Below are 14,020 nucleotides of genomic sequence, written 5' to 3' on the forward strand. Positions count from 1 at the left end.
TTGGTTGGCGGTGTCATTCTAGTCAATTTTAGTGGCAGAATTTTTACTTGTTAAAGTGGCTACCTACCAGTATAGCCTCGCTTGTTGATCAGACAGTGTTGCCAAGACTCCAGTTTGCTAACTACACCGTCAATTTCAATCCCCAAATTACACCACTTCACCTAGAATTACTCGAACGCCCTAAATTTTCTCCTACAGTAATAATACAAAAGTGTAAGAAAAGTAATGAGAATAACGAAAATTTACATAACAAACAACGAAAGTAACACAGTTATATGTACAACACAATATGATAACTAGATTGAGAAACTAGAAGGTTAAAATGATAATAGGTTTTCAAAAAAACAACAATATTCAATTGTTCTTCTAATAAAAGCAGTACAAGTGTGAAATAGCCAAAAAATCAAGTCTAGGACCTTAACTTTGTGCATAAAATTTTTTACTATTTTGACCCCACACTCATACATAAAAGAATTGTAGATCTTTAACATGTCATCTTAAAAAAATCAATCAATCATTTTATTTTTCGTCATTAACGCGTCCGGGACGAAAAAGATACTAACTACAAAAATCAATATAAACCTACCAGCACGTTAACGAACGGGAAAAAATGTTATATCGGGTATACGGGTATATCTTATATGACAAGTCCATTGCAGCACTGACCATTTAAGTGTTGTCCGAATTCGTACCCATGATGTAGGCTAGTATACAAGGCTACTCAACTGGCGGACCGCGGTCCAAATCCGGATCTTCTGGGTGTTGATGGTGGACCTCGGGCTTATGGTAACATAAACTCATTGCTACGTTTTAGAGCCCCTTTTAAAAACAGATTTCTAGTGGGAGGAAGTTATTTTTCTGTAATTATCCCAGTAACTGGGGAGCTTCGCCCAACAAACCACCCAACTCTCTGTGAAAAATCCAAGTTGAGATACATTTTACCTTTAAAAAATGATTTAGTAGCATTGATAGTTTAACTTTCTTGGTTGCGTGTGAAATAACTTGTTCACCGGACCGATAAAAACATTCAACTTGACCTTTCTTAACATTAGTTGAGTAACCCTGGCATATAGGCTACCATTAGCTGATGAACGTACTTCAGCAATAAACAAACCCTCAGCAAACAAGCAAGGCTCAAAGCAGCCGGTTAAGAAGTCAGCAAGGATTATGGAAAAGAATACCGATTAGGGAGCGTTCAAATATTACGTAACGCTGTTTTTCCGAATTATTGACCCCCCTCCCCCATGTGACGCCAACGTACCGTTTTTGTCAACCCCCCCCTCTCCCACGTGACGCTTTTCCATTACAAAGCCTGTTTTGCCAGTTTATATCAAAATTATGACGTGGAAACACGTGCTGATAAAATATCTTGGTTTGTATGCGCCTAAAGCTTACGTTTGAGACATGAAATTTTAGCTACATTCTTTTTTTGGAATTAAAACGTTATGTAGGCTACCTACTGAAAACGTTTAGTAGCCCACACGGTTCAACTCAATAGAACCACCCTGTCCACAGATAACACATTTTCTACTCTCTATGTCTCTACTTAGTAATTAAAACGGATATAGTTCAGGCTTTAAGTCAGTGGTTTTCAACCAGGGTTCCGCGGAACCGTAAGGTTCCTCCAGTAAGTCTAGGGGTTCCGCAAGTGTACATTCAAATCCGAGAGTCTATTATCTTATTATATGCAGTGATGTACGCGCATACAAAAAATATTGACACTGTCAGCGTACACGCAAACGTTCGAAAAACCATACGCTGTATGCGTCAACGTAACTTGTAAAAAAAGTTGGCGGCGTCAGCGGTAGCGCATACACTAGCGTAAACTCATTTTGTTTGCTAGGTGCCAAACATTCACACGGTATAAACCACTCGAAACAAACAAGTTTTATTTTGAATTTCCACAAAGAAACACAAGCATCTGAAAGTGTTCATTTGACATTTGGCTGTGTTTTGGTTCCAATGTGTCTTTGCCCATTAAAAACATTCTTTCAACTGCAGCGCTGGAAGGTATTGGCGTGTTGTAGCAAAAAAAAATACATTAAAAAATATGCGTTGACGCTATGCGCTAAAAAACCGCGAAAACTTTACGGCGTAGCCTCAAGCGCAAACTATCCAAAAAAATGTTGCCGCAAGCGTTAGCGTAAACAAAAAGTCTACGCCGCAAGATTGCGGCGTAGAATTTGTGGCGTATACGCACATGCATATTGTTTAAATACAAGTAGAACTCGGTTAATCCGGATCTTCGCCTAATCTGGATAAAACTGGAAGTACAAATGAACAAGTCTTGATAGAATCGTCATCGGTTAATCCGGATGGAATCGCAGGTCAAATCGAATCCGGATTAACCGAGTTCTACTGGTATAATCAAGTATTGATCAGGTTTGCCACTATTAATAAATTTTCTACACTTTAACACGTTCTCTGCGATCCTGAATTTTCGTTGTTTTCTTGTGGTGCGATAACCTTTAACTTTCCCGCCAAATTTTGTCGACATGTTTTCTTCGCTTCAAGGAGTTCTTTCAGACAGTTTGTTTGTACACCGGTGGGTCAATATGCCGTGAACCTGTTAGAGATCATTTTGTTTTGCCAGTAGGCTATTAGGTTTTTTACAGTTTGTATTTTTATTGTACATAAATAAATCTGACATGAGTATTTTAATTTAATTAATCAAATGGTGTTTTTTGCATCAGGTAATTAAATTATTCAACAGGGGTTCCTCGAGCTTTTGGAATGTTTCATTGGGTTCCGTTCCACCAAAAAGGTTGAAAACCACTGCTTTAAGTGATGATAAGTGATACTTTTATTTGCAATGTCCTTAAAATAATGCTTTCTAAACCGGTCAAAATTTGCAGCCATAAAAAGGGCCAAATAAGGCCAGATTTTCTGGCTTTATTTGCATCAATTTTTTTACGCCAACTGCAATTTAAAAAGGCCAGATTTTTGGAATTTGGCCTAAAAAAAGCCATCTGGCAACCTTAATGTTGTTCGCTCACATCAAAGCAAGCTTTGTGGTGTAAGAAGGCTGCCTTGCACTTTCGCAATGCGAGGTTTTGAACACTTAGAACCTGTATGGAATTACGGGAATTACAGAACCGTACCGTAGTTGATACTTTATAGAGATTTTGTTAGTGCTGAATAGGTGCTGTTGGATATGATTTCAGCTTAACTTAGTATCCAAACGACGATACCAGCCAGCACAAATAAACTACCGTACTCGTAAGCGTTACGTTTTGCTTGAACCCCCTCCCCCCGATGTGACGCTAACGTAATGTTTTTCATAAACCCCCCTCCCCCTCGATAGCGTTACGTAATATTTGAACGGTCCCTTAGATTACGGACAAACAACTTTATAAATGGTTTGGTTTTCTTTATCTTCGGACTGACAAAGCCTTGATAGGTTATTCCTAGTAGTTTTGCATACTTGTAGAAAATTTTGAAGAAGGGCCTGGAGCCTCTACAAGTATGCGAAACTACCAGAAATAACATATCAAGGCTTTGTCAGTCCAACGTCCAAGGATAAAGATTTAAAACCAAAACCAACCAAAGGGCCGGTTACCGACATTGACAGAGTGAAATTTCCAATTGTTGAAGCTTAATTTTGTAAAAACGTAAAAAAATTACATTTTTTTTTGGATTAGAGGGGGACACATAATCAAGTGCCTCCTAATGGTTACACACCTCTGGAGTGTTTCATGTTACGAAGCACGAAATATTTGGGAAGTGTTCAGCCTACTTGTATTTGAAGTTAATTGGAGAGCTTTCAATCAGGTAAAAAAAATTTGTAGCCTAAAGCCCTAAATATTCCACCCACATTTGAAACATTCTGCTAGGAATTCCTTTATAAAGCACAACTAGAGTTGCATAACCCTGATATGAAAATTTATTATAGAACACAATCAAGTAAAAAATAGAATAGGCATCCGATACGTGATACTGCTATGATAATGATAATCAACAATTCTTGTAACACTTTTAATTCTGGTGAGTTTACACGAAACCTCATCGGGGAACGAATTTAACTTTAAAAGGAACTGGGCAGTGGACAAGATTATTGTGACTTATGTTGATCTCGGGAAGTTTCTCTGTGCAAGATTTTATGTCAAAGTTCTGCAACAACTTAGTGAAGGTGATGAACTGTTCCACCTTGGCAATTTGTTCACCCAGGCAACGCCGATAACCGACGCAAAACGGAATCACGTGACGCGACGGAACAAAATCTCCGCTTAGATTGATGTGACGTTGGGGACGGAATATCTCCGGATCGCCCCACACTCGAGGATCGTTGTGAACTCCCCACAGATTGGCTAAGATCTGAAACACATCTACTAACATTAAACAGGAAGTGACGTAGGGAATCGCTGGACAAAGCCGTTGTTGGTTTTTACTTTCACTTTACATCTTTTGCTGAACCATTGCGACAAAAGTTCGTGATAAAGCCGGGAAACAATTTTGGTAGAGAGGTGATTTTTTTTTAACCATAGACAAATAAAACCTTAAACCAGACGGCATTTAACGTTACATGAAAATAAACTAAAAACTACAAACGTTTTCGGCCATACTCGTGTTAGCCCTTTTCAAGTAACCTTTTCAGTTCGTTACTTGACAAGGGCTAACACGAGTGTGGCCGAAAACGTTTGTAATTTTTTAGTTTATAAATGCCGTTTGGTTGTAAGGTTTTATTTGTCTATGGTTAAACCGTGAAACGTCGACAACATTTAAAACTTGATCTTCGTTGGACGAAATCTTCACATCGGGTAGTTCACGTGCAATGAAGTCGAAACAATCCTGTCATTATCGCCCATAAGGGTCCGATCACGGGATGGTACAACATTGGTACCACGTTACGAGACTAAACCATCATTCCACGCCGGCAGGAGGCCGTGTAGCCCACCCATTATATTGCCTGAAACTATGAGGCGCCATGCTGGTGATCACGTCAGTCGTTTTAATCAAAATGTTATTTTAATATAAACATTCTGACAATTTAGAAGAGACTGCAGCGCTTGATGCACGAGTTGGCATCAATAACATACACAACAAGATGTTTCTGAAAATATTTTGCTCAATATAAAGCGACACGTTTAAGTGTGATGTTATCAGGCGTCCACTGTACGGCTGTATCTTCATTTTCTTTAACACAACACAGTACATCTGAGTACAACAAACCGTGGATCCGGCTGGTATGGAGTACCCCATCGCTGATGCAGGCTTCACGGCCTCACGGAACATGATGTTGACTGGAGATCGGAACCGCATCACTTCATGGAGAAAGGAGCACGTCTTCGGCATGGAGGATCTCATGGACATGGACGGGTTCTTGTCTTTTCCTGGAGGTATTCGAGAACAAAATGAGCAGGTTTATAGTTTTATGTTCCGCATTCCGCAATCTAGCGGTAGCCACCACTAGTGCAGTGGCGATCAAATAACGTCACCGTGATGCAATTTCTCTTCAATGGTTGGTTTATGAGAATTCTGTGAAGTAAGGTGAAGCAAAGCTCAGTTCAGTCTGTTATGACTTCCGGCCATCAAAACGAAAAGCAATATATGTCAAACATAGGAAAGGTCGAGAAAAAAGTAGAGCAAGCAAAGTGAAGAAGTGCAGCAGCCGCAAAGCAGCGAGTAGCTGCCAACTGATAATGAACTACTACAAGATAGCAATTCTCTCGTCATGGAAACAGCACTGATGTATCAGTGTGATGTTCTTTGTCGACTCAGGCTTGCTCCTCAATGAAGCAAAAGAATCCATTGCGGTAGTCGACGAATCAATTACAGGACTAATCAATTCCTTGGTATCTGATGAATAAAGGCTATGAACAACAACGTTTATACCTAACACAGCATCGACTTCTTCTTGTACTGATCGATGACACTCTGGATAATGAAGCCAACATAGAATAGCCCAGGATATCGCAGAAGAAAGAGGATCGGCGCCGGCCGACACAAGCTGAAGCACGCAATTCCGAAGCTGCTCGTCCTGTAAACAGTTGGCAGCAGGTTTAAGGTTTGTTAACTCTGAATCCGCTATTAATTCTTCACTAGGCAAGCAGCTATACGCCTGCGGTTCCTCTCGCTCGGGTTGATTTACGGCTGTGTTACTACAACGCGTTTTGCTTATTTGTTATCCTTCAAGTGGTATATTTCTACGTCCTGCAATGAAACTTCTGTCAGTCGTGTTCTATGATCTTCAGCGATGCAAGCAGCGGTCAAATCACAACTACACAAGTAGTTTTCGAATTGTAACTTTCGATGCATAGTTAGATATTCTAACAGGGCGTTGGTAGCCGAAAACATTCGGTTTCATTGCTTGGTTTGTTACATTAAAATACTGGCGAGCCCTGGGATGTCACTTGTTATGTAAGCACAATCAATACCACTGGTCAACACAACTTTTGCGGTATGAACTTAGAAAACTGATTTAGGGTATCGGTAATGTTTTAGGTGCTGAATCCGAATCTGACTTAAATTTATTCTATCACATCAAATTTTTGAGATACGATAACAACAAAAAATTGTTATTTCTGCCAAAAGTGTAAGATTTAAAGTTACGCTTATTATACTGTACAGTACATACACACTGGCATCCGTGCCATGGGGTGCATGAAAATCTGAACGGCACCCACAAACTACAATTTTGATAACCAATTTGTTTTTGACGCAAAGTTATGAAAATGAAAAAACAAGCTGAAAAAGAAGTGTCTAATGTCATTGATACCAGACGATATGCTATTATTCCATGGTGGGATTACATTGCGTGACAATTTATATATATGCTTAAAAATATGTTTTTGTCTCGACCAGACCTACCAACAACGCCAACTAAGTAACTATTACCTAACGACAGGCAAGCGACTAAGATGTTGTTTGTTATAAAAGCTGGCGCCATTACCATGTATGGTAGTGATTTCCATTAATTGGTGGTGGTTTTAAATTAAACGTTAACGTACATTAAAATCCTCTTTGTATTCTCCAAACTCTTGCTCGTAGAGAAACACATCAATGTAGTCCTTCAGATTATCAGGGTCAAAGTTGGCTTTGTGTTCCGTGATCATTGAATCCACAAAACCTGAAAATAATTGTAAATAACATAAATTGTGTGGCGGAGGATGGCATCCACGGTCTTGTGAGCAAACTATGGAGTTCATTTTCCAACGACGAAAATATATCAAGTCTCCTCCTAGGTATTCTTCTTCCTCCTGTTGTACGTCTTACTAATTTCGATCTAAATTGCGCATTAACAGTGTTAAATCAATGAAAATTTCTGTGCTGTATTATTTCTAAACACGATCATGCATAGCATAGGTTTAAACTTGTAGCCTATATCCGAACTCTATTACATCCGAATCAGTATGAAAACATAATAATGTCAAAAGATTCCTGTTTGAACAAAAAACTGTTTTGTTTTTTTCAAAAGACCCAAACTGAAACCAGTCGGGATAAACTGTCACATTTATACTGAAATTACAATTCAAAGCTTCATGGACGGGACAACCTGCCATAAGCCAAACTAAAACAATTAAAATTCGCACCACTAGCAAAAATGAAATAAGTAAAAAGCTACTGAACACTGAATCACCAAAACATTTAAACACTGAATCACAAAATCATTTAAAGTAGGGATGGGCCGATTACAAAATTTTTGCCGATGCCGATTCTTGTGCATCAATAAGCGAATAAAGAAAAACATCTTGTAAAGAAATTACTATTGTTTTCGAACGCAGAGTTGCAGCCAATCTTGTTGCTTAGCAAACACTTGAAGATTACAAGGTAGCTGGTTTGACGTTTGCCCAATCGCACGATTGTTTGTTGAGCGCATTAAGCGTAATAGGCCTATACTTGGAATTTACTTCTCTCTGCTTAGTAAATTAACATTAAGCAACTTTCAGTGACTACGAATTTTACAACGATTAAACAATAATTGCAAAGAACATTTCCGCTTTTTAATATTTCCGTTTTGAAAGCTCTGACAAAAGCACGCAAAATTTTATTGAAAATCGTTTTATGGTTGGGGAAGGTGGGGTTAGTTGAGTCAGTGGGTTAGTTGAGTCACCATTGTTTTCTGACTAACCAAGCATGACTTTGTGAAGATTAATTGCTAGAAACAATAAGCATTATGGGTAACTGCGTCCATCTTGCTTTAGCAGCCGTGCAAGTTATACAGGTTATACAGTCAGCAAAATGCCATTTTTTGGACTAAAAAGTAAATATTTTCAGCTCAAAGTTGATTGGGATGCTGAAGCTATGCTAGGCGTAAGCGAAGATAGCGTCAAAGTTTCATGTAGTTTATAGCTATCTTAAGCACAGTACATTTGTGTAAGACCGATAAAGCTTTACGTATAAATAATATGTTCAATAATTGTCATGAGGAAGGTTTGGGTTTGGTTGAGTCAATAGCTGCAGGGTTAGTTGAGGCAGTGACTCAACTAACCCTACCTCAAGTTGCAGGCTGCTGAAATCTTACTTCTAAATTTAAATTGCTAAACGTGCATTATTAAATCAGTTACTTGGACAAAATGAGCTATTATTTGATTAAAATTATCCATTAGGCCTACTTTTCTGTTTAGTTTTACACCCTCACACATCTCATTAATTACAGCCTTTGGACAGGGCTGTGTATGGCCCGTTTAAGGCCTACTACAACAGAGCATTGAGTTCCTGGCAAATAAATAATCCTGGGAAGGCTTGTAGTAGGCTATATATGATGTGGCTGGCATTACAAACCAAGCCTATGAAAATGCTTTTTCCCACAAAAATATTGCTGCCGGTTTTGAGAACAGGGATGTATCCTGTGTACAGAGACATTTTCACTGACATAGATTTTGCTCCATCAGAAATGACCAACCAACCTTTAGAGTTACGTGTTGGGATTCAAGCTGAAAACTGTGCTTCAGAAATCAATGAACACATGGATCAGTTGTCCGCAACCTTCGAAACACCCAACATTAGTGCTGCACATCAAGATTGTTCCAGCGTAACTTCTGTTCGGAATTCAGCTAGTTCAGAGACCACTTATATGTCTCCAATGGAAATACTTCCAATTTTGCCAAATTTGGTTCGCGAAGCAATACAATGTGGCCAGCGGGAAAAGCATTAAAAATATTAGATTTCACGTCACTAATTTCGATAGAATGTGTGAAAGTTGGGTCTAGGCGGTATGAAGACTTTTTTTAGAGAAATGGCATGAAGTAGGGCGAAATCGAGAGAAATTAGGGCCTGGTTGCGGTAAAGACCTATTTTTATTTTCTTAGAGAAACGACATAAAGTCGGGTAAAATAACTGAGGAAAATTTGGGTCTGGTTGCAGTGAAGACTCTTTTTTCAGGGAAACACTGTGAAAACGGGCGAATTTGGGGTCATGTGGCCCGCCTGGTATTGTTAATAAATTCTGTGGCCCACAGTACAAAGTAGGTTATTCCACACTCCTGAATACAATAAACGTTCATTCATGGTATAGATCAGAGGTGCCAGATGGGAGCGGTGCCCAATATAGACCCAAAAAGTTATGCACCTCATGAATGCCATTGCGCCTCAACTAACCCCACCCACTGACTCAACTAACCCTGCCTGCGGGGTTGGTTGAGTCAAACCGTGCTCTATGTTTGAGGTAACAAAAATGGCAATTAAACATGAGATAGCATTTTGATAAACGGGAAGTAGCAAGCATACTTCATTACCTTTGTTTCACTTAGGGTCGAATGCACCAACAGTGATTAAACTGTATTTAACTTAATCTTAAATTAAACTACAATTAAGTGAGACTTTGGTATGCACCAACACCAAGGGCTATTTAAACCATGATTAAACTGTGATTAACTAAGAAGTTAAGTAACAGAGTTAATACAGCTCTAGAGTAGGTTTAAAGCTTGATTAACTTTCCAGCAAAGGTTTCTAGTACTGGTATTGTATTAGTTCTTGGTAATTGCAACATCAGGCTGCACCTTTTGAACTACGGTATGGAAGGTGTGATGTGTGATAGGATTAGAATGACCAAAATGTAATTGTAAAGGTTCTTCACTTTTCATGGACAGCAACTGATTGAGCTGAGGTTATGGGTTGCTTACCAAAATTTGGCTATTGTAGCCAGGGGTGCCGGAACAATTTTCGACTGGGGGGTGCAGGATTATGAAAAAAGGGCATCATGCTTTGTTATAATGATGTAAACTACTGACTACTGTGTTGCAGAATTTTGTGCCGTGAATATTATTTTGAGGCAAAAATAAAAGAATATAATTAGGCTAAAAGCGAATAGCAGAAATTGTTATACGTATTGCAATATGTGCAGTAGCTTACCGGCACCCCTGATTGTAGCATATGCTCTATTACTAATGGCTTGGTGTGGCTTTATACCTGTAATACACTGTCCCAGGCATATAAAAAATTGTTTAACAAGCTGTTTTCGAATAAGGACCTTCTGCTGATCCTTCTTTTAGGATGAAACAGGCTGTAGAGGTTTTAGGGAGTATGTATGATACCGTAGTAACTATATTTGATATATTATATGCATGTGGCTGTCCATATTTTAGCATTCAATGATATGTTATATAGAACTATTTCTATGGTAGGAGTTGTTGTATAACATAGATATACATACTATTTTAGACCCCTTTCTAGGGATGTCCTAAAATACATTGTCCCAGGCCTATTAAAAATTGTTTGACAAGCTGTTTGAACATATATATATTTATATATGTGACTGTTTATATTTTAGCATTTCATGACATATATATATATATAGAACTATTTTTATGGTAGGAGTTGTTGTACAACATACCGTACATACTTGATACTCATACTACATTGTCCATCTCTAACCCTTTTGCTTGTCATCAATGTTTACCTAATCACAGTGACCATGCACACCTATCACTTTGTATTTTTATTACATGTATGGAATTCATGTGTACCAGTGTGTACAATTAGATACAAAATAGTAATAACAACATGGTTGATGCAGTGAATGTAGTGGATTCTGCTGAACTTGATGCTGAAGACCTCACAAAGCGAAGTTTGGAAGCAAAGGTTTCGGTGCTTGCGAATTCCTCTCCGAACTAAACTGGATAACACCCTTCCCATTATAGTCGCAACTGCTTGTTTGCATAATTTTGCTGTTCGCCGTGGTGGATTTTGAAGAATCTTTATCTCACGCCAACTCCAGCATAAAGAGCCAACAGCAACCCATGCCCACAGTTGGTGGAAACGCAATGAGACAGCAACTTATCACTCAATACTTCTAAAGTAATCCGGTCTTGGAACTCATACACCAATCTTGTCACCAGGAGGACATGGGTTGTCAATATTTTTAAACTAAAGTAATATTTTTAACGTAATTGATTGATTTTCACCCAGTGCTGTAAATGAGCCGGTTGCTGTTTTCTTTCATTGTACACCTGATGACGGATCTGTGAGTAAATACACAGCCAGCAAATCATTTTTTTTACATTGATTCAACGTTTACAGACGTTGAATCAATGTAAATAGTGGTTGATTTGCTGGCAAGGTAGTAGTTTTTTCTGTCTGTTTTAATGAAGTTATGAAACCATGGCTACAGCTACCTGGTGTGTTTATTTCTAAATTGTTCTGTATGAATAACAATTACGAACAGCGAAAAGTTACAACCATTCAATTGTACATATACAAAATGTTATCACTAGGGCGATTTTTTGTAACCAAAATGACTTCAATTTTGCGAAAAAGTCACCAAAAAGTAACTTTATTCAACGAAAACAAGAAAGCGAAAGAAATGGCAACAATTCCACATAAAAAAGCATCTAAATTAGTTTCAATTTGAACTCAAATCAGAATTACACATTCAAATTACACAATGTAATATTTTACATTCTCTGGGAAGAAGTTTCTGTCAATCGAACACTTTATACAAGTTAGCTGTTGCAGGGAAAACAATTGGTTAAATATAGTTAACACAATTTGTTTGATCACAAAAATTTATTAACGAGTTTTCGGTAATACAAGTGATACAAACAAGCATGGGCTCGTGCATACCTAAAATTCATACCATAGTAGAAGATATATTAAAAGTCTTGGCATTACTGTACATAAAATGTAAATTCATCTCTCCAGTAGCAATAAAAGATATACAAATAGGGGAATTAGGCAAAAAAGTATGCAAAATAAAGTGACCTAACAAATGAAAAGTAATCTAAAAACACAAAAAGTGACTTTTGGTAACTTTATAACATCTTAAACATTGACCCCCCACAACCATGAAATTTTGGTTATACATTTCTTTTGTTAATTGGTACAACTATAAAAAATTAACTTTGGTTACAAAAAATCGCCCTAGTTATCACATAAATACTTAAACAGAGTAGCAAAGCTCAAATTTGTTATTTTTTACATTGCTCGATTTGTGCCTGTATCAGTTGTTCAGCTAATTCAAATTTTCTTTTTCGGTGTCATTACTCTTTTGGGGTGGACCACCGCCAGTGGTGAAGCGTTCTTGGCGGGCCAAAGAGACCCTTTTTTTGCTTGGGCCTTCATGTTTGTCCACAACCATCAAAGCGTACCCTCTTCTTTAACTGCCAAGGTTGAGGCACCATTAAAATCTTTGGTGAGTCCCCGCCAGTCATCATTTTTGTTGTGTATAGTCACACCATCAGTCTTCTTGCATTCAATAATATTGCGATATGTTGCAATGCAAGTGAGAAACAGATCTTTTTCGTGTGGAGAAAACTTTTGCGAACGTTGTTTTGACATTTTATAAATGAATTATATAAATTTAACAGTCAAGAAAAAATGTTGAAATATTTGTTCTACACTGAAATACAAAACAGTAAAATAACGTAGTCAAATCATTTCAGAAAAATTTATATTAGCCCAATGTTTATGAAAATAAATTTCTAGTTGGCAGTTGTGTCTTGATGAAATGCATTCCATTACCTCCACCTTAACATCTAGCCGCCTGACTGGTAAGAGCGTCTGCTCGATAACTGTATGGTTCCTTCGCTGCTTCCAGTCATCTGTTGTGTTGCATGTGTAATTGCAGTGTACTGTATGTTGTCGCAATGGGTGTAAAATAAAACATGTTGTTTTTAACAAAGCCTGAGCAGTACCGTACTGTAAACTGGTCTGGACAGTTTAGCACCCTGTAGTCTTGTAGTGGCATTGCCAGGAGTTTAAACAGCAAGGAGTCAATCCATATAGATAGACCCCCTCCAGTGTGTTGACTTAGGCAACCCCAGTAACAGGTGAAGGCCTTCCTCAGAGAATTTTAAAAAAATTACATTAAATTTAGTTCATTCTGAGTATTTCGAGCACAAAATGGTCAAAAACAAGATAAACCTCTTTTAAAATGCAACGGTTTCTATCAGGGCCATTGAGAGAACATTTCGGGCCCGGTACCAAGCAAAAATCCAGGCCCCCAAAGCTTTGAAAAGCAAAGCGACCTTGCACAACCGTCACTAACCCTTGAAATGCCCTTTCAAAACTTCTTAAAAAGCATGAGAAATGGTTTCTTGATATTAGACTGTCATAACACCTCTCCCATCCCAGGTTAGGAAACACTGTTCTAAGTGAAATTGTCTCAAAGATTCACTTTCAAATTTCTGATGAACAACCTTGTAGCCTAACTGCATCTGCTAAATTCAGCTGATTTCAGGCTGCTTCTGCAATGTAGTGAAAGTTACGGCACCCCAACTTCAGTAGTTAAAACCAGGGAGCACTTTAAAAAGGTGTTTCATTGGCACCTGACAAAAGGGCTGCTTAGTAGGCTACCTGGCTCAGTACATATTACAGCAGATATCATTTCGAGCAAATTTGTGAATACCGGTCCAGCTTTTGTTTCTACCAAATAATTTATCAGCAAATATAACGCTTTTTGCCATTGCTATGAACAAATAATGTATGTAGGATGTAGGTACCTTTTTCTACCACTGAACTGTACTGAACCCCAAACAAATACTCAATGAGTATTACTCATTGCTAGAGTTATGACTCAGCAAAAACCATCAACAGTCTGATTAAATCATTGATTAGCTAATCATGCACAAAATTTTGTTGGTGCA

At 38.1% G+C, this 14,020-nt stretch overlaps 1 protein-coding gene across 3 annotated transcripts in view; it reads right to left on the reverse strand.

Moving 5' to 3' along the window:
• Positions 1-3,860: 3,860 nt before the first annotated feature.
• The window catches only part of LOC145777208 (cytochrome P450 2J4-like), a 47,576-nt gene continuing 37,416 nt past the window's right edge, over positions 3,861-14,020 (reverse strand). For 2 of the 3 annotated variants that reach the window (XM_082588531.1, XM_082588530.1), the window contains 4 exons: positions 6,948-7,066; positions 5,833-5,977; positions 5,170-5,330; positions 3,861-4,314 (listed from right to left, as the gene is read on the reverse strand). In XM_082588531.1, the coding sequence (XP_082444657.1) occupies positions 4,003-4,314; positions 5,170-5,330; positions 5,833-5,977; positions 6,948-7,066 (737 nt within the window). In that variant the 3' untranslated portion in view covers positions 3,861-4,002. Of the gene's footprint in view, positions 4,326-5,169; positions 5,331-5,832; positions 5,978-6,947; positions 7,067-14,020 lie in introns of all 3 variants that reach the window. The other variant, XM_082588532.1, reaches the window with a different exon arrangement.

Source organism: Aplidium turbinatum, chromosome 9 (assembly GCF_918807975.1).
Source record: "Aplidium turbinatum chromosome 9, kaAplTurb1.1, whole genome shotgun sequence".
NCBI lineage: Eukaryota > Metazoa > Chordata > Ascidiacea > Aplousobranchia > Polyclinidae > Aplidium > Aplidium turbinatum.